The 21,738-nt window shown below is 37.6% G+C and overlaps 1 protein-coding gene across 1 annotated transcript in view; it reads right to left on the bottom strand.

Annotated features, from left to right (window-relative positions):
* Positions 1-21,206, bottom strand: part of LOC116738374 (catenin alpha-3-like) — a 468,686-nt gene extending 447,480 nt beyond the window's left edge. Inside the window, exon 1 of the mRNA XM_032595164.1 lies at positions 21,107-21,206. Within this exon, the coding sequence (XP_032451055.1) occupies positions 21,107-21,205 (99 nt within the window). The 5' untranslated portion in view covers position 21,206. The remainder of the gene's footprint in view (positions 1-21,106) is intronic.
* Positions 21,207-21,738: the final 532 nt, after the last annotated feature.

The raw sequence follows: 21,738 nt of genomic DNA, 5'->3' as shown, positions 1-21,738 counted from the left end.
TCGAGAGTTAGGTGCTGCCTGGTAGGCTGAGGGCTTTGTCAGGGACAGTGTAGAAGCAGGAAGTAGATGGAAGTCGAAGAAAAAGGAGGGGTGCGTGATTGCTAGTTGGCAAGAGCACAGAGTTCTGAGCACAGAGACTGGGTAGCTGGTCACCAACACATAAAAAAATGCTAAATATCACTCATCATCAGAGAAATACAAATCAAAACCACCATGAGATACCACCTCACACCTGTCAGAATGGCTAACATTAACAACTCAGGCAACAACAGACGTTGGCGAGGATGTGGAGAAAGAGGATGGATCTCTTTTGCATTATTGGTGGGAATGCAAACTGGTGCATCCACTCTGGAAAACAGTATGGAGGTTCCTCAAAAAATTAAAAATAGAACTACCCTCCAACCCAGCAATTGCACTACTAGGTATTCATCTAAGGGATACAGGTGTGCTGTTTCAAAGGGGCACATGCATCCCAATGTTTATAGTAGTGCTATCAACAATAGCCAAAATATGGAAGAGCCCAAATGTCCATCAACGAATGGATGGATAAAGAAGATGTGGTGTGTGTGTGTGTGTGTGTGTGTGTGTGTACACACACACACAATGGAGTATTACTCGGCAATAAAAAAAGAATGAGGGGTGCCTGGGTGGCTCAGTTGGTTGAGCGTCCAACTTCAGCTCAAGTCATGATCTCACAGTCCGTGAGTTCGAGCCCCATGTCGGGCTCTGTGCTGTCAGTTCAGAGCCTGAAGCCTGCTTCAGATTCCGTGTCTCCCTCTCTCTCTGCCCCTCCCCCACTCACGCTCTATCTCTATCAAAAAATGAATAAACGTTAAAAAAAAGTTAAAAAAAAAGAATGAAATTTTGCCAATTGCAACTACATGGATGGAACTAGGGGGTATTTTATACTAAGTGAAATTAGTCAGAGAAGAACAAGTATCATATGACTTCACACACATGAGTAATTTAAGCTACAAACAGATGAACATAAGGGAAGGGAAGCAAAAATAATATAAAAACAGGGAAGGGGACAAAACATAAGAGACTTTAAATATAGAGAACAAACAGAGGGTTCCTGGAGGGGTTGTGGGTAGGGGGGATGGGCTAAATGGCTAAGGGGCATTAAGGAAGACACGTGCTGGAATGAGCACCGGGTGTTATACATCGGGGATGAATCACTGGAATCTACTCCTGAAATGATTATTGCACTGTATACTAACTTGGGCGTAAATTTAAAAATAAATAAATAAATAAAAATTTTCAAAAAAAGTAATGCAGAAAAAAAAAAACTACCTGTTATGTTAAAAGATTATTTCACAAATTTGCTCAAGTAGAATGGTGAGCATGCAGTTTATGTTCACTAAAGCAATCCTTCATTATTTTTTTCTTCTTTGTAAAGAAAGTGTCAGTAGGTCCCCACAACTTGAGGGCTAGATATTGGTCTTCAGTCATAGCCTTGGCAGCGGCTCCATTTGTACTGTTCATCTCTTTTATATAGAATGTGAATTTAATGAGAATGTTCATTTTCAGAATAAAAATCACTATGATGCCAAAAAAAATTTCTCATCCAAAAGAATAAAATCTGTAACTTATATATATGGTAATGGATGCTAATTAGACTTATTGTGGTGATTATTTCACAATATATACAAATTGGTTCATTATGTTGTACACCTGAAATAATAATGTTATATGTCAATTATACTTCAACTTAAAAATAATAAAATAAAATAAAATTGCTTAGGTTTTTTTCACCTTATTTGTCAGCATTAACATTATATCAATAAACCTATTATTGCCTCATTTTTTGTAAAACTTAAATATTATTCATGAATTTTGAATCTTATTGGCCATCACTTGATCTTGATGCCCCAAAGTCTCATCTTAATAACATTAGGATATTACCATAGTTCCTTAATTCTAAAACACTATTAATTACAACAAATACCATCTATTGCTTCTTTTCAGAATGTAAGTATAGATAATATTTTGTCAATATTGGAGCATTCAAATTCAAGGCTGAGCTGTGTGGCCTATTATTCCAGGAATACAGAGAGTAAGACAGAACAAAAATACCATTAATCAATCGTCAATAACCTTCAACAAAGCAGGAAAGAATACGCAATGGAAAAAAAGAGTCTCTTCCACAAACGGTGTTGGGAAAACTGGCTGGCAACATGCAGAAGAATGAAATTGAACTTATTTCTTCCACCATATATAAAAATAAATTCAAAATGCATTTAAGACCAGGGGCACCTGGGTGGCTCAGTCAGTTAAGCATCTGACTTCAGCTCAGGTCATGATCTCATGGTCCGTGAGTTCAAGCCCTGCGTCAGGCTCTGTGCTGACAGTCCAGAGCCTGGAGCCTGCTTCGGATTCTGTGTCTCCATCTCTGCCCCTCCCCTGCTCATGCCTCTCTCTCTCTCTCTCTCTCTCTCTCTCTCTCTCTCTTTCTCTCAAAAAAAAGTAAATAGACATTTTTAAAAAATGCATTTAAGACCTAAATGATGTGCAGCAGGAAACCATCAAAAATCCTAGAGAACACAGGCAGCAACCTCTTTGACCTCGGACATAGCAAATTCTTACTACACACATTGCCAGAGGCAAGGGAAGCAAAAGCAAAAATAAACTTTTGGGATTTCACCAAGTTAAAAAGCTTCTGAAGCAAAGGAAACAATCAAAGGCAGCCTACAGAATGGGAGAAGATATTTGCAAACAACATATTTCAGAAAAGGTTAATCTCCAAAATCTATAAAGAACTTATCAAACTCAACACCCAAATAACAAATAGTCCAGTTAACAACTGGGCAGAAGACATGAATGGACATTTTTCCAAGGAAGACATCCAGATGGCTCATGAAAAGACACTCAACATCACTCATCATCAGGGACACATAAGTTAAAACCACGATGAGATACCACTTCATACCAGTCAGAATTGCTAAAATTAACAACACAAGAAACAACAGACGGCAAGGATGCAGAGAAAGGGGAACCCTGTTGTACTGTTGGTAGCAATGCAAACTGGTGCAGCCACTCTGGAAAATAGTATGGAGGCTCCTCAAAAAGTTAAAATTAGAACTACCCTATGATCCAGCATTTGCACTACTAGGTATTTACCCAAAGGATACAAAAGTAAAGATTCAAAGGGGCACATGCACCCAATTTTTATACCAGCATTATCAACAATAGCCAAACTATGAAGAAAGCCCAATGTCCATCGACTGATGAATGGATATAGAAGAGGTGAGGTAAATAGATACGTAGATATATAGACATACACACACATGAATATATACATATACGTGTACATATATACAATGGAATATTACTCAGCCATCAAAAAGAATGAAATCCTGCCAAACAACGTGAATGGAGCTATAATTTATTAGGCTAAGCAAAATAAATCAATCAGAGAAAGAAAAATACTGTATGATATCACTCATAGGTGAAATTTAAAAAACAAAACAGATGAATATATGGTAAGCAGGGGGGAAAGAGAAGAGAGGGAGATAAACCATAAGAGACTCTTAATGACAGAGAACAAACTAAGTGTTGATGAAGAGAGGTGATGGGAAATGGGTTAGATGGGTGATGGGCATTAAGAAGGGCACTTGTGATGAGCATTGGATCTTGTATGTAAGTGATGAATCACTGATTTCTACCACTGAAGCAAATATTGCACTGTATATAAACTAACCAAAATTTAAATTTAAAAAATTTATATATATACACATATATATGTACGTATACGTATATAACATATATATGTATATAACATATATATACACATATATGTGTGTGTATATACGTATATATTTACATATATATACATATACATATATATATGAACAAAAATACCATTAATCAGGTTTGATTGCAAAGCTGATTCTCTTGAGATTTTAAGAAAAAAATAGTTGTGGAAGGCATTAATGAAAAAGAAAATAATTTTCTACATTATTTTGGCTCCTCTTTAGCAAAGGCTAGATCTAATAGACTAGATCATAGAGTTTTACGAAGCAAATCTGGTCAGATAAAGAAAAAAGTAAGGAAGCTCCCCTCACCTACCCCAAGAGACTAGTGGAAGAAGAGGCTGACAGATAAGAAAGACAGGTAAGATACATGTCCTTCTTTCCCCTGTCTGAGGTTCACTCAGACTGGGGAGCTGCATTAGCATGATTGAGGGGAAATACTGAAAACAGAGAGCCTTGGTTCCATTTATCTTTGGAACTCTGGAAGAAAACAGCTTCATAAGCTGCTCTGCACAAACTTTGGAGTTGCCACAGTGACATCTTGGCATCACAGTGTTATTATAAGTAGGAGGAAGGGAAGCTTAGCTTTCCTAAAGTCAGTCCTGATTGCCGTGAGACATGGATAAGACCCATACCATCCTAGATACCATAAAGGACATCAAAATGTGGCTGTGCTAAAGACTGGTGGGCCTGCCCTGAGCCCACCATGGTGAGAAACAAGGTGATCCTACAGCATAGGCTGAGAAGTAGACAGATAATGCCAAACACTTGACAGAGGATGTATCTGGGATTTAAGGGTCTGAAGCACTATCAGGGGCCAAGCATCCTGAGAGAACTATGGACTCTAACCAAGATGAAAAAGTACAGGCCACAAATTCTATCAGCTATGGACTACATAGGAAATACAGAGACACCCAGTCACCACTGGGTGTCTGGTCACCAGTGGGACTGGTCACCAGTCCAGAAAGCATCCCAGACCAGCCATTCTGCAGCAATAGCCACTACATGTACAAAGGTCCATCTCCCACTCCCATAGGATCACATAAGCAACACTCCCATCCAACCACCTATTTCTGATCACTATATCTGAAGAAATTGAGTACTTACCAAAAGGGACTGTGCCCTAAAATCATCAAAAAGGAAAACTACATTAAATGCTCATATTCGTTATAAGATATATCATAATTTCAGAAATGTTAAAAATACAGGTGGAGAATGTTGGAAAATGTGTCTAAACGACAGTATCTTGCTTTATCATGGGTTGAGAATGCAAACTGTTTCCTAAAAGAAAAAACGCAGGGGCATCTGGCTGGCTTAGTCAGAGGAGTATGGGACTCTTTGATTTCAGGGTCGTGAGTTTAAACCCCACATTGGGTATAGAGATTATAAATAAATAAACTTTAAAAAATGTTAAAAGAAAAAACTCATCTGAAAAATCACAAACCACATTTGTTAAGCCTTAGTTTATACAGCATTGTACTGTACATACTATATATATCCAAATTTCCAGCTACATCAAGGTTAAATAACTTTTCCAAAGGTAAAAATTATTTCTAGATTATAAAAAACTGTGTCCTGGTTCCAAACATCCTAAAGAGAATCCCTAGCTCTTGAAAATCTCATTTCTCAGGTCATGGTTTCTAGTGCCCCAAAGCCATTTCTGGGTATCATAGAATCCCTTGACATAGACTGACCACAGGCTTAGTCAGGGTGTGGGAGGGGCAGATCCTCCTCCAAAAAAAAAAAAAAATGTTCAGGTCTCTCACAACAGGAAAATCACCCCTGGGCAGCCCCTTCAGAACAGAACAACAATCAGAGTTCAGAAATTCCTGGTGACCTCACCACTCTGCCCCAGCATAAGGATGTATATAAGGATGTATATAAGGATGCCCCAGCATAAGGATGTAAGGTAGTGGTTTCCAACTCTGCCTACACAATGTTGCAATTTAAAAGTTAAAATTTACAGTCTCCACCACCACCTTCTCAAACTTGAATGTGATACAAATCAACTGGGATCTTATTACACCATAGATTCTGATTCAGGGGGTCCAGGGTAGGGCATAAGGGACTTCATTTTTCAGGAGTTCCTAAGTGAGCATGATGCTATAAGTCCATGGACAACACTTCGGAGGCAGCAAGGTCTTACTCCAGTGGCTGTATAATACAATCACCTGGGAGGCTTTATAAAAACACTTTTTTTTAATGTTTATTTTTGAGAGAGAGAGAGAGAGAGACAGAGCACGCATGGGGGAAGGGGCAGAGAGAGAGAGAGACACAGAATCCAAAGCAGGCTCTAGGCTCTGAGCTCTTAGCACAGAGCCCTACGTGGGGCTCAAACCCAAACCGTGAGATCATGACCTGAGCAGGAGTCAGACGCTTAACCGACTGAGCAACCCAAGCGCCCCAAGGGAAGCTTTTTAAAAATACTGTTAACAGGGTCCTACTCAAGATTCTGATTTAATCAGCCTTAGCTGTGGCCTGGGTAGCAGGATGTTTGTAAGTTCCTTACACAACGCCTTCATATAGCTGAAAGTTGAAAAGCCCTGGTGCAGATGATTATAAACGTACATGTGATAGGACACCACACCACAATTTCAGACTTGTGCATTATGAATCTCTTTCCTCACAGCAATTCCACCCCAAATGGGGTCCACCAAAAGCAAGATGCCATGGGTAGTCAAAAAACTTAGAGTCCACCATAACCTAATCCATACATGGATCCATAATGCTATCTAGTAGTGGACTGCTGAGTAAGGGAGAGCTACAGAACATGGATCCAAGGCCTCTCAGTAACAGTAGTTTTCCTAGAGCCGCTGCTAACAGTCCTACTGGGACCTAGGAGAGCTAACTGAGCACATTACAGAGAGTTGATAAGGAGGTTACCCTCAGGAATTCCTTATAAATTTATCCCAGATGAGCACCACCAAAATCCATTAAAAAGACAGGGAATGAGCCCTATACTAGAGCAAGCCTTGGGCCAAGAGGCAGAATCAGGTTCACTACTGGCTGATATAAAGGCCAGCATAGCATTTCTCACATTGTAATTACCTGGCAGCTTTTAAAATTACTTCTTGGTCCTACTCCCAAAGATTCTGATTTCATTGGTTTCCTGTGTGGCCTGGACATCAGGATTTTTTAAAGCTCCCCAGATAATTTTTTTTTATTTTTTTTTCAACGTTTATTTATTTTTGGGACAGAGAGAGACAGAGCATGAACAGGGGAGGGGCAGAGAGAGAGGGAGACACAGAATCGGAAACAGGCTCCAGGCTCTGAGCCATCAGCCCAGAGCCCGACGCGGGGCTCGAACTCACGGACCGCGAGATGGTGACCTGGCTGAAGTCGGACGCTTAACCGACTGCGCCACCCAGGCGCCCCTCCCCAGATAATTTTAATGTGCAGCCAGGATTGAAAACCACTGGACTAACAGGATGTCAATACAAATAGGAATTTTCTCAACTGCCTAGTTAGCACTCTTCTCCCAAGTGAGGCTCTTGTATCTCTCACAGGGCTTGGCCACAGATCACTCCATCATAATTTATGTCACAGGAACTCCCAACTGTGTATGGGATACTGCCCATTTCTTACCCTTCTTTAATCAGTAAATATAGATTATCTCCATGAGAAAATTGTCAGTGTAGAGCAGGGGCCTGCAAATTAGGCATCCAGGGCAAAATCTAGTCACTTGCCTATTTTGTAAATAAAGTTTTATTGGAACACAGCCATATTTTATTATAAACATCCATTTGTTTACGTATTGTCTATGGCTGCTTTCAAATTACAATGGTAAATTAATTGCAATAGAGACCCTATGACTGTCAAAGCTGAACTATTCACTCTCTGGACCTGTACAGAAAAAGTTTGCATAGAGTTGTCAAGCTATAGATGCTGGGTGTTCTGAAATAGTCCAGGAATGTCTGTGAAGGGTAGAATCACACTTAAAGCAGTGAAAATGATGACATCTGGGGAGATATGGACTCCTATCCCTTCAACCAGCTGAACCAGAATTTCTCCCATCAATCTAGCATTTTCCACTAAAAAGGCAGATGGATGTGGGCTTATCAGTCTATATCACCTGGCTGCCTATGGAACCCATTTATAAGAAAAAGACCTTATTCCACAACTAAGTTAGAAGTGGATACCTGTGAGATCAGTCTGAATGTGCAGAGGAAAAGAGCTGTGATTAAAAGATAAAGTAACAACAGAAGTGGAATGGACTGGGGTGGTCAGAGAAACAAGAACAACATGGCAGCAACACTAGAGTGAGTGGAAAGAAAATCAGAGCCTGACAGAATAAAAGGTCTAGGAAGCAAGTGAGTAGAGGTGAAAATATGCTGAGACTGACATCTGCTCACAGCTAATCTCAGAGCTACCAAATTCTGGTGGTGGGAGCAATCCTTATATATTCAGCCATCCACAATTCCTCATGCTATTTTAATCAATTAGCTATTAGTTTTTCTTATCCTTATTTTAATTTAAAATTTTTTAATGTTTATTTATTTTAGAGAGAGAGAGCATGAGTTGGGGAGGTGCAGAAAGAGAGGGAGACACAGAATCCAAAGCAGGCTCCAAGCTCTGAGCTGTCAGCACAAAGCCCAATGCAGGGCTCAAACCCACAGCCTGATGTGGGGCTGACTCAAGCCAAAGTCAGACACTTAACTGACTGAGCCACCCAGGTGCCCCATCCTTATTTTAATTTAAAGAGTGGCTTCCTACTCTGGAAAACAGTGTGGAGGTTCCTCAGAAAATTAAAAATAGATCTACCCTATGACCTAGCAATAGCACTGCTAGGAATTTACCCAAGGGATACAGGAGTACTGATGCATAGGGGCACTTGTACCCCAATGTTTATAGCAGCACTCTCAACAATAGCCAAATTATGGAAAGAGCCTAAATGTCCATCAACTGATGAATGGATAAAGAAATTGTGGTTTATATACACAATGAAGTACTATATGGCAATGAGAAAGAATGAAATATGGCCCTTTGTAGCAACATGGATGGAACTGGAGAGTGTGATGCTAAGTGAAATAAGCCATACAGAGAAAGACAGATACCATATGTTTTCACTCTTATGTGGATCCTGAGAAACTTAACAGAAACCCATGGGGGAGGGGAAGGAAAAAAAAAAGAGGTGAGAGTGGAAGAGAGCCAAATCATAAGAGACTCTTTTTTTTTTTTTTTTTTTTTTTTTTTTTTTTTTTTTTTTTTTTTTTTTTTATATGAAGTTTATTGACAAATTGGTTTCCATACAACACCCAGTGCTCATCCCAAAAGGTGCCCTCCTCAATACCCATCACCCACCCGCCCCTCCCTCCCACCCTCCATCAACCCTCAGTTTGTTCTCAGTTTTTAACAGTCTTCATAAGAGACTCTTAAAAACTGAGAACAAACTGAGGGTTGATGGGGGGTGGGAGGGAGAGGAGGGTGGGTGATGGGTATTGAGGAGGGCACCTTTTGGGATGAGCACTGGGTGTTGTATGAAAAGCAATTTGACAATAAACTTCATATATTGAAAAAAATAAAAATAAAAAGTGGCTTTCTTTTTCTCAACTATAGAAATACCATAGAGATAACATCTTTATACTTACTAAGCCTTGAACATGTAAGTGTTTAAAAGACATTCATTAACGAACTTCTAAGGTAACTTGTTGAAGTTAGAGTCAAAACTCCAATATTTGCATATAAAGTAATCTACAAGAACACTATATGCATGCAGACCTGTCTTTAAGATTTCCTTGGAATCTTCAAGATTAATTCTGACATAAATTCTATTGATAGAATAATCAGCAAAGCTACCAAAAAGAAACTTGGTGATAAAACCAAGGAAACCTAAGCAAACAGCATCACACTCATTCAAAATAACGTACTGAAATGACAGAAAACCACCACAAACAAATGGAACTTGAATTCTTTTCTGAAAGAATCAAAGGAAATTACATTCTAGGAGGCTAAGAAGCCAAAGCATGTCTTCTCCCAGCTACATAGAAATCAATCAGATCTGTCTATAGAATAGTAAGAAAAGAACCCTTTGGATATCTAAACATCTAATTGCTTTTTTTTTCTTTTCTTTCTCTTGGCTGAAGGAGAGGAGAAAGAAATTCTGTTGATAGTAGGGTGTGACAGAGGGGTTCTGCATAGAAGCCAGGAAAGAAAGAAAAACATGGTACTTGGAGGAGTAAGAATTCACCATCCAGGCACTTGGATTGGGATTTACACTAACAAGGAGAGGGGAGAGATTGGAGAAGAAGCTGAGTTTTTTCATAACGAATTTTGTGTGGCTTTAGGTCACAAAAATTGCTTCACTGGGGCCCATGTGACAGCATACTTGGGAAGGGAGGCATTCTCCCCTCTCCTGTAGGAGCCCAGTGCCATTCTGCCACCTTGAGAACTGGCAGCTTTGGAGGAATTGGGACATGGCTACCTTGGCACATCATTCCCAGACTCACAATGGGCATCACTGACAGTGAATCATCAACAAGACAAAGCTAAATGAAATGGGAAAACACAGCAGACAGTTTTGGAAGCAAAAGTGACTCATACCTCAGAGACTCCAAATTTTAGAGATGAGAAGAAAAACAAAGGAGAGACTTTGCAGGAAAATGTCCATCCTAACACAGGTAACGAGGAAAATTATAGGAACCCTGGATTGCTGCTACTAATGGAACTTCTTTTGAACTTGCAGACACTTCTTTTGAACTTATCAGAACTTTCAGATGAGGAGGTAGGAAGCCAGGGAATCAGATCACATAAGGAAGAAAAGTATCTGGCCTATATGCCCAATGCTCAAGGGAACTGGAAACAGGCCCCACAGAGGCTAGAGTATAATTCTGAGACTAGAATGTGGTTTAGAAACTGGAAGAATACATTAAAACACTGGTAAATAGGTATTTTCACTGTCCCTCAATAGCAGGAGTTTGTGGATCTGAATTTGAAAACTGCTCCCCTAGAACTCTCCTCCCTGTCTCTACTCCTTTCTTTAGTTTTGTACATGATGAAACTGTTTAACCCCAGATACTAACTGCTTAACTCTCAGTATGTAGTCAATTCCCCAAAAAGAGGATGGTGATAGAACCTATTCACCATCTTCTCCCAAAGGCAAAGCTCGTATGCCAGATTGCCTCATAGGCTTCTTGCCAACAAATAATTGTCAATAAGTCAGCTGCCCACCAAAAAAGGAACCTCTAAGAAGAATGCAATTTGGAAGATAATAGTTACTGGAGATTTTCACAATATTCCCATTCTCCTGAGCACAGGATAGGATCATACATCCAGTATCCACAATGACCACATTACTTGCTTTAACAAAAGCAATATGAGTGAAACTGACATATATCACACCTGGGTGGACATTTTAGGAGACTTTGCGTGATTCATCATGTTCTCTTTCCCTGTTACAATACTGGAAGTAAATACAGATATGAAGCCGGGTTTCTGGGTGCTGGTACTAAGTAGAGACATCCTGCTAACTTACAATGGACATGTAGCATAAGCACAAAATGAACTTTTATTAAGCCTCAGAAATATGGGATTTGGCTTATCATAGCAAAATCTAGCTTATGCTGACCAATAAGAGTTGGCAGATATTCTTAAATTAGACCCAATGAATATTATTGAGTATATGAAACCATCCCCAAGGGACTTCCAGAAATAGATGGGGACACTATGCAAGTAGAAGCCAAGGAAAGGCCAAGAGAAGGTCCTACAAGAGTTAGGAATAGAGCCAGAGAAATAATGTTTATTACTATTGATTTAACTCTGTATTTACCTCTTGAAAACATAGGATATATACACATCATAAGATATACTTGAACCTTTACCCCAAAAAAACTTTGTACAAGATAACACGTTATACGAAGTTTGCTAATGTTTTTATCTTAAAAGATTTTGAGTAAGTCAGTTCTTTAAGTTCACTTTCAACATGAATCTGACACATAGCAAATTATATTTTGTGGCAAATAAGATTATAGACAGTTCCATTATGTAATGACTGTAGCATGATCTAGCAACTTTTATCTCCTTCAAAGAGTATACGACATACAGATGTAAATTCTTTTAATCACAATTGTGCTTAAATAGACTTTCTGCACTGCACTGCCTAATTTGGATCTTGAAAGTGATAAAGTGCAGATGCCTACAGTTGCAATCATAAAAATGTAATTCCTGAGAAAAAAATTATTTCTGATACATTTGAGGAATTTATTACAGAGGGATGCAACTGTTTAAGTTATAACACAGAAAAAATGAAAGCAACTGATTGAAATATATCCCAGACAGAACATCCCTGTAAAATGACCTAGTAATTTACCTGTACCCAAGAGAAAAAAAAGTAGATTAAAGATAAATCAAGTTTGGTGGGGAACACTCTGATAACTATAAAAAGAGCAGAATAAAGATTTATGAATAAATGAATAGAAGCCAGAGTGACATAATAGTATCTATGACCAATTACTCCAAAAATTAAAATGTGATTTTGACTTTGAGTTATATACAGAGCTGGCAAGTAATTTCTGTGAAACCTTGAAAGCAAAGGAATATAACATTAAGATAAATAATGAGTAAAAGTGAGGATTTTTTAATGGGGTTACTACATTGATAACTTTATCTGGTGGCACTATGAGCTTAAAGATCATGAACTTCTTTTGGAATGTTTTCCAGTATAACCAGAGACAATATTACATACTTAAACCAAGTAAGTATTTCAAATTAAATACTCGTTGAAAAAAAAGTCAATACTACCCAAGGCAATCTACATATTCAATGCAATCCCTATCAAAATAACACCAACATTCTTCACAGAACTAGAACAAACAATCCAAAAATTTGTATGGAACCAGAAAAGATCCTAAATAGCCAAAGCAATTCTGAAAAAGAAAACGAAAGTTGGAGGCATCACAATTCCAGACTTCAAGATGTATTACAAAGCTGTAATCATCAAGACAGTATGGTACTGACACAAAAACAGACACTTAGATCAATGGAACAGAATAGAGAACCCAGAAATGGACCCACAAACATATGGCCATCTAATCTTTGACAAAGCAGGAAAGAGTATCAAGTGGAATAAAGACAGTCTCTTCAGGGGGCGCCTGGGTGGCGCAGTCGGTTAAGCGTCCGACTTCAGCCAGGTCACGATCTTGCGGTCCGGGAGTTCGAGCCCCACGTCAGGCTCTGGGCTGATGGCTCAGAGCCTGGAGCCTGTTTCCGATTCTGTGTCTCCCTCTCTCTCTGCCCCTCCCCCGTTCATGCTCTGTCTCTCTCTGTCCCAAAAATAAATAAACATTGAAAAAAAATTAAAAAAAAAAAAAAGACAGTCTCTTCAGCAAATGGGAAAACTGGACAGCAACATGCAGAAAAATGAACCTGGACCACTTTGTTACACCATACACAAAAATAAACTCCATACACAAAAATAAATTCAAATGGATTAAAGACCTAAATGTAAGGCAGGAAGCCATCAAAACCCTCATGGAGAAAGCAGGCAAAACCTCTCTGACCTTAGCCACAGCAACTTCTTACTTAACGTGTCTCCGGAAGCAAGGGAAATAAAGGCAAAAACAAACTATTGGGACCTCATCAAGATAAAAAGCTTCTGGACAACGAGAGAAATAATCAGCAAAACTAAAAGGCAATCAATGGAATGAAAGAAGATATTTGCAAATGGTATATCAGACAAAGGGCTAGTATCCAAAATCTATAAGGAACTTATCAAACTCAACACCCAAAAAACAAATAATGCAATGAAGAAATGGGCAAAAGACATGAATAGACACTTCTCCAAAGAAGACATCTAGATGGCTAACAGACACATACAAAAAATGCTCAACATCACTCATCATCAGGGAAATGCAAATAAAAACCACAATGAGATATCACCTCACACCTGTTAAAATGGCTAAAATTAACAACTCAGGCAACGACAGATGTTGGCAAGGATGCGGAGAAAGAAGAACCCTTTTTCACTGCTGGTGGGAATGCAAACTGGTGCAGCCACTCTGGAAAACAGTACGGAGGTTCCTCAAAAAATTAAAAATAGAACTACCCTATCACCCAGCAATTGCACTACTAGGTATTTATCCAAAGGATGCCAGGTGTGCTGTTTTGAAGGGGCACAATGCACCCCAGTGGTTATAGCAGCACTATCAATAGCCAAAGTAGGGAAAGAGCCCAAATATCCATCAACAGATGAATGGATAAAGAAGATGTGATATATATAAATATATATATATTATAGGTAAATATAGATATCTATAGATATTTATATATAGATATATCTATATTGATATAGATATCTACATCCATTTATCAGCAATCAAAAATAATGAAATCTTGTCATTTGCAACAACATAGATGGAACTACAGTGTTTATGCTAAGCAAAATTAGAGAAAGACAAATACCATATGACTTCACTCATATGTGGAATTTAAGATACAAACCAGATGAAGATAAGGTGAAGGGAAGCAAAAATAATATAAAAACAGGGAGGGGGACAAAACATAAGAGACTCTTAAATACAGAGAACAAACAGGGTTGCCAGAGGGGTTTTGGGGGGTGGATGGGCTAAATGGGCAAGGGGCATTAAGGAAGACACTTGTTGGGACGAGCACTGGTATTATATGTAGTGGATGAATCACTGGAATCTAGTCCTGAAATCATTATTGCACTATAAGCTAACTTGGATGTAAATTTTTAAAATATAAAATAATAAAAATAAATAAAATAATAAAATAAAATAGAAAAATAGAAAAAATGCAATGAGATATTCAGTATGATGCTATTCTAGAAAAATGCACCTAAAATACAATTTAAGGAAAATTTTTACTTGTATTGATAGGTAATACATGATCAAAGTGACAGATACAAGAACTCTGTGCATCAACAAAAGGTCAGTTATATTAATAATTCTTTGAGTTAGAAATGTGCTGGTTGGGGCGCCTGGGTGGCTCAGTTGGTTAAGCGTCCGACTTCGGCTCAGGTCATGATCTCACGGTGCGTGAGTTTGAGCCCCGCGTCGGGCTCTGTGCTGACAGCTCAGAGCCTGGAGCCTGTTTCAGATTCTGTGTCTCCCTCTCTCTCTGACCCTCCCCCATTCATCCTCTGTCTCTCTCTGTCTCAAAAATAAATAAACATTAAAAAAAATTAAAAAAAAAAAGAAATGCGCTGGTTTTTGATAAGAATAATCCCATTAAAATGAAAATCAAGAGTATGTCCAAATCATTTGCTGCACTAGAATTCTCCTTTATGGGATAATTTCTAAACATAGTAAATATTCTATAAATTATTAATACTTTAATTTGATTTGAATCTTGCTAAGATCTAGAAACTTTTTTCTAACTGGGATATTGGTGAACTAGTATACCAACTGCCTTTAAGAAATCAAGAAACATGTTCAAAAACATTCACAACAATCTTAAGGACCATAAAATTAGCAACTACACTTACATATAACTGAGAACTATCTAGCATATAATAAATACTAATTATTCTTTCCCTGACACATTTACTTGCAGATCATGAAGAAGTATGAATCCAAGCACCATATTTAAACCCCTGTGAAGTAATAAGCATGACCACACTTTTTAAAAGAGTTAAATTTCTTTCCAATCAAATAAAATTATTACAGGTCATTTTACCCTTTTAATTTTCTACATGGACTCATCAAGTGTTTATAGATTATAATAGTTTTTAAACATGCCAGGAAATACACATAAACTGTGAACAGCATACTCTTCAATGTGAATTTATTTAAAATATTCCCTATTGACTGCCTTATCAATGTACTTGACTAAACCAAACTATTTATTGGTTTCAGTTAGAACATAAAAAGTAGTTTCTTCATAATGATACTTTCTCTATTCATAAAAATATGTCAGCAGCCTTTGTGACTAGCAAGTCTTAAGTGACCAACTCTAATGTTCTACTCTTACAGGACAAATAAGGGTTATGTGGTTGCATTACTGCACTAGCCTTTATCACTAAATGAAGGCCATTACCCTACTCACATCTAGTAATTGCAGAGGAACAAAATCTTAAATGACTTGTGAGAACTCATTTTATAACTTTCAAAAACCATAACAATTCTCATTACTTGTTCACTTACTTTTACATTTAGTAACTGATCCTAGGGAGACAATTTGAACTGATGACAAAAATTTATATACAAAGATGTTCAACACAACATTATTCATAACAGTAAAAAAGCAAAAACAACCTGAATGTCCCAAAATGGGAGGCTGCTTTATTTTTTTTTTTATGAAATTTATTGTCAAATTGGTTCCCATACAATACCCAGTGCTCATCCCAACAGGTGCCCTCCTCAATGACCATCACCCACTTTCCCCTCCCTCCCACCCCCCATCAACCCTCAGTTTGTTCTCAGTTTTTAAGAGTCTCTTATGATTTGGCTCCCTCCCTATCTTTTTTTTTCCTTCCCTTCCCCCATGGTCTCCTGTTAAGATTCTCAGTATCCACATAAGAGTGAAAACATATGGTATCTGTCTTTCTCTGTATGACTTACTTCACTTAGCATAACACTCTCCAGTTCCATCCACGTTGCTACAAAGGGCCATATTTCATTCTTTCTCATTGCCACGTAGTACTCCATTGTGTATATAAACCACAATTTCTTTATCCATTCATCAGTTGATGGACATTTAGGCTCCTTCCATAATTTGGCTATTGTTGAAAGTGCTGCTATAAACATTGGGGTACAAGTGCCCCTATGCATCAGTACTCCTGTATCTCTTGGGTAAACCCCTAGCAAGGCTATTGCTGGGTCATAGGGTAGATCTATTTTTAATTTTTTGAGGAAACTCCACACTGTTTTCCAGAGTGGCTGCACCAGTTTGCATCCCCACCAACAGTGCAAGAGGGTTCCCGTTTCTCCACATCCTCTCCAGCATCTATAGTCTCCTGATTTGTTCATTTTAGCCACTCTGACTGGCGTGAGCTGGTATCTGAGTGTGGTTTTGATTTGTATTTCCCTGATGAGGAGTGACATTGAGCATCTTTTCATGTGCCTGTTGGCCATCTGGATGTCTTCTTTAGAAAAGTGTCTATTCATGTCTTCTGCCCATTTCTTCACTGGATTATTTGTTTTTCAGGTGTGGAGTTTGGTGAGTTCTTTATAGATTTTGGATACTAGCCCTTTGTTTGATATGTCATTTGCAAATATCTTTTCCCATTCCATTGGTTGCCTTTTAGTTTTGTTGATTGTTTCTTTTGCAGTGCAGAAGCTTTTTATCATCATGAGGTCCCAATAGTTCATTTTTGCTTTTAATTCCCTTGTCTTTGGAGATGTGTCAAGTAAGAAATTGCTGCGGCTGAATCAGGGAGGTTTTTTCCAAGCTTTCTCCTCTAGGGTTTTGATGGTTTTGATGGTCTCACATTCAGGTCCTTTATCCATTTTGAGTTTATTTTTGTGAGTGGTGTAAGAAAGTGAGGCTGCTTTAAAAAACTATGGTGCAGGGGTGCCTGGGTGGCTCAGTCAGTTGAGTGTCTGACTCTTGATCTTGACTCAGGTCACAATCTCACAGTTCATGAGTTCAAGCTCCACATCAGGCTCCGCACCGTAAGTGCAAAGCCCACTTGGAACTCACTCTCTCCCTTTTTCTTTCCCCTCCCCAGCTCATGCTCTAGCACTCTCTCTCAAAATAAATAAATAAACTTAAAGAAAACTATGGTGCAGCAATATAATTAAACCACAATTTTATGAAATCATGCTTACAAAGAATGGGGAAATTATCAAAATATCACTTTAAATAGGAAAGTGAAATAAAACCTTACATATACAGTATTATTTCCACCTTGTTTACATATATTCTTCATATATATGAGATATAAATTATATATAACATATATGTTCTTTAATATTATAAAACTCTAAGAATAATAAAAATCCATAATTTTAGTATATTGCAAGTAAATACAGCAAAACATTGTTTACCTCTTGGTTGTAATAATTGAGTGATTTTTATTCCCATATTTTTGGTTTTGGTTTTGCTTTATTTTGTTTTGCTTTTCTACTTTTTTCAGTGAACTTTACCAGAAAGACAATAAATAAGCTTTTTTGTTTCTTTTTAACATGAGAGAATTCAGTAGGTGGCTAAAATAGGGATTTTAATGAAGTCTACATAGTCATCAAGTATCAATTTCACACCAGGTATCAGTGCTGTTAAGAATGCCAACGTTCATGATTAAGTTTTCATCAGTAAAGCATATGTTTTGTGTTTCCAGTAGCAGATATCTTCTATGGGTGTGCTAAGTAAAATCATGCACAGTCTATTCTGAGTTACTCCCCTCCTCACCATCTACCCCACAAAGAAGAAAAGCAGAACATTTTTAAAGTATCAGAGGTGGGGTGCCTGAGTGGCTCAGGCATTTAAGCATCAGGCTCATGTTTTTGACTCAGGTCATGATGTTACAGTTTGTGAGATCAAGCCCCGCGTCCAGCTCTACGCTGACAGCATGGAGCCCACTTGGGATTCTCTCTCCCTCTCTCTCTCTGCCCCTCCCCTGCTCACTCTGTCTCTCTCCCTCTCTCTCTCTCCAAATAATAAATAAAGTATCATAGGTAAAATCAATGCAGTTTCTCACTCAAGTAACCTTTGAGTGCTTCAAAGCCCTCAAAAAGGGATGATTTAACAATCCCATTTACAATTACACCAAAAAAGAAAAAAATACTTAGGAATGAACTTAAACAAAGAGGTGAAAGACCTCTACTCCAAAAATTAGAAAACACTGATGAAAGAAATTCAAGATGACCCAAACAAATGGAAAGATATTCCATGCTCATGGACTGAATGATTCAATATTGTTAAAATGCCAATACTACCTAAAATAATCTTCAGACTTAATGTAATGGCTATCAAAACCCAACATGTTTCACAGAAGTAGAATAATCCTAAAATTTGTATAGAACCACAAAAGACCCCAAAGCCCAAGAAATCTTGAAAAAGAACAAAACTAAAGGTATCACAATCCCAGATTTCAAGACACACTACAAAGCTGCAGTAGTCAAAACAGTATGGTTCTGGCACAAAAACAGACACCTAGATCAATTGAACAGAGTAGAGTCCAGTATAAACCCACACTTATTCATGGTCAACAATAGGGAAAAGACAGTCTCTTCAACAAATGGTTCTGAGAAAACTTGACAGCTACATACAAAAGAATGAAAATAAACCACTTTCTTACACCACACACAAAAATAAACTCAAAATGGATGAAAGACCTAAATGTAAAGCCTAAAACCTTAAAATTCCTAAAAACAAAACAAAACAAAACAAAACAAAACAAAAAAACACCACAGATAGTAATTTCTTTTACACTGTCTGTAGAAACATTTTCTAGATATGTCTCCTAGGCAAAGGAAACAAAAGCAAAATTAAACTGTTGGGACTATACCAAAATAAAAGGCTTTTGCACAGCAAAGGGAAACGTCCACAAACCAAAAGGCAACCTAGTGAACTGGAGAAGATATTTGCAAATTATATATCCAATAAAGGGTTACTATCTAAAATGCATAAAGAGCGGCGCCTGGGTGGCTCAGTCGGTTAAGTGTCCAACTCTTGCTGTCAGCTCAGGTGATGATCCCACGGTTCGTGAGACTGATCCTTTTGCTGGGCTCTGCACTGACAGCATGGAGCCTGCTTGGGATTTTCTCTCTCCCTCTCTCTCTGCCCCTCTCCCACTCATGGACACACACGATTCCCCCCATGAAATAAATAAATAAACATTCAAAATATATAAAGAACTTCTATAACCCAACACACACCAAAAAAAAAAAAGCAATAATCCAATTATAAAATGAGTAGAGGACCTGAAGAGACATTTTTCCAAAGAAGACATATAGATAACAGACACTTGAAAAGATCCTCAACATCACTCATCATCAGGAAAATGCAAATTAAAACTGCAATGAGATATCACCCTACACCTGTCAGAATGGCTAAAATCAAAAACACATAAAACAAGTATTGGAGAGAACATAAAGAAAAAGGGACCCTCGTGCATTGTTGGTGGGAACAAAAACTGCAGCAACCACTGTGGAAAACAGATTGGAGGCTCCTCAAAAAATTAAAAATAGGGTCACCATATAATATAGTAATTCCACTACTGGGCATTTACACAAAAAATATAAGAACAGTAATTCAAAAATATATATATGCACTCCTATGTTTACTGCAGCATTATCTGCAATAGCCAAATTATGGAAACAGCCCAAGTGTCCATCGATGGATGAATGGATAAAGATGTGTTATATATACACTGGAATATTAGTCATCTAAAAAAGAATAAAATCTTGCCATTTTGCAACAACATGAGTGAACCTAGAGGGTATAATGTTAAGTGATATATGTCAAGAAAAAAAAAGAAAATACCATATGATTTCATGTATATGTGAAATTTAAGAAACAAATGAACAAAAAAAAAAGAAAGAAAGAAAGAAAAGAAAAACAACAGCAACAACAACAACAACAAAAATAGGCACTTGAATTCAGAGAACTGGTGTTTGCCAGAGGGGACATAGGGGAATGGGTAAAATAGATGAATAAAATTAGGAGTAAACTTATCATGATGAGTACTGAGAAATGTATAGAATTGTTGAATCATATTGTATACCTGAAACTAATAAAATACTGTATATGAATTATACTTGAATAAAAAAGAAAAAGAGATAATTTGTCTTAGAAGGTATAATGTGTGATAAGCCTAAAGAGAAGTTCCCTCACAAATTTTGGGTTAAGGACAAAAAATTTAAGTCTATAGCATTGTATAAGTTTTTTCAAGTTCTGCTTTAAGAACTCCAATAAATAAAATCTGGACTTACATAATAAGTCAGAGAATCATGATGTATATTATGAAAAGATTATTGACTTTATGAAAGACTTTATCACAGAATTTCTTAAATAGTTGCTTTTCTCATACAGTTTGGTATTTTAAAAATAATTTCCTACTTGACAAGTGAGCCACTATGTGCCTTGGGACAAGTCATTGAAAGTCTCTAGGCTCAACTTCCTCATCTATATAATAAAGATGGTTTTAACATGCTGCCTACCTCACTCAGTTTTCATGACTATAAAACAAGAGTATTTATATAAAGATACTTTGAAAGCTGTACATACATATTTTTATGGCTGTTGCTTTTAAAAGAGAATCTGGAGGGGGTAACTTTCATAAATTTCTTATTATTACTAAATATATAATTTTTTATATTTTAACAGCACTTTAAAGGACAATTTGAGATGACATACTCATTCTATGAAAATCAACTCTTTTCTTGGTTCATGATCTACTTTTCCCATGTTTTTAGGTCTTCTTCAGTTACACATTGTTATTCCCATGGTCTTAATACCTGGATTATGAGAGGTTCCAGTAGCTTCTCTACAGTGAATGTTTGGACCTGCAGATCCTGAGGATCAATATTCAGTGTGATTGGTGTTTCAGCTGACATGCTGCCTGTGCACAAAAGCAAAAAAAGACACTTATTAATAAAGAAAAATACTTTCTAAAGGGGAAGCACTAATGAAAACCATAGAGTACATGAGATCTGTTTTCAGCACCTCTTCCTGATATCGGTCATAGCTCTCAGATGACCAGGGTGCCAGGTTCACCAACAGAGAAATGAGATATTCCCCATCTGTTCTCGGAGGTCATGTGGTCTAGAATTAGATCTTCCAATGAATTAATCTATGTTAGTATATGTTCATGACTAAAATAATAACCCAGGGTGAGTTTACATTTGGCCAGGAGTCTTAAGGAAAAAAGAATGGCCAAATTGGTGAGACATATTTTACAGCATGCAAGTGCTTTGACTTCCATGAAATCATAGCACTGAGGCAGCCAGCACTCATATTTTGCTTGTTCTTGCTAATGATGACTCAGATGAGGAGGCAAATAGAACTTTGGAAGACATATGACACATCTCTATCTGGGGAACTGTTTGAGGGTTTGATTGGAAAAGAAAGTTGGGGGCAATTTACTTTC

This window comes from Lynx canadensis, chromosome D2 (assembly GCF_007474595.2).
Source record: "Lynx canadensis isolate LIC74 chromosome D2, mLynCan4.pri.v2, whole genome shotgun sequence".
In the NCBI taxonomy this organism is placed as follows: Eukaryota; Metazoa; Chordata; class Mammalia; order Carnivora; family Felidae; genus Lynx; species Lynx canadensis.
This window is presented reverse-complemented; position numbering and strand designations above follow the sequence as displayed.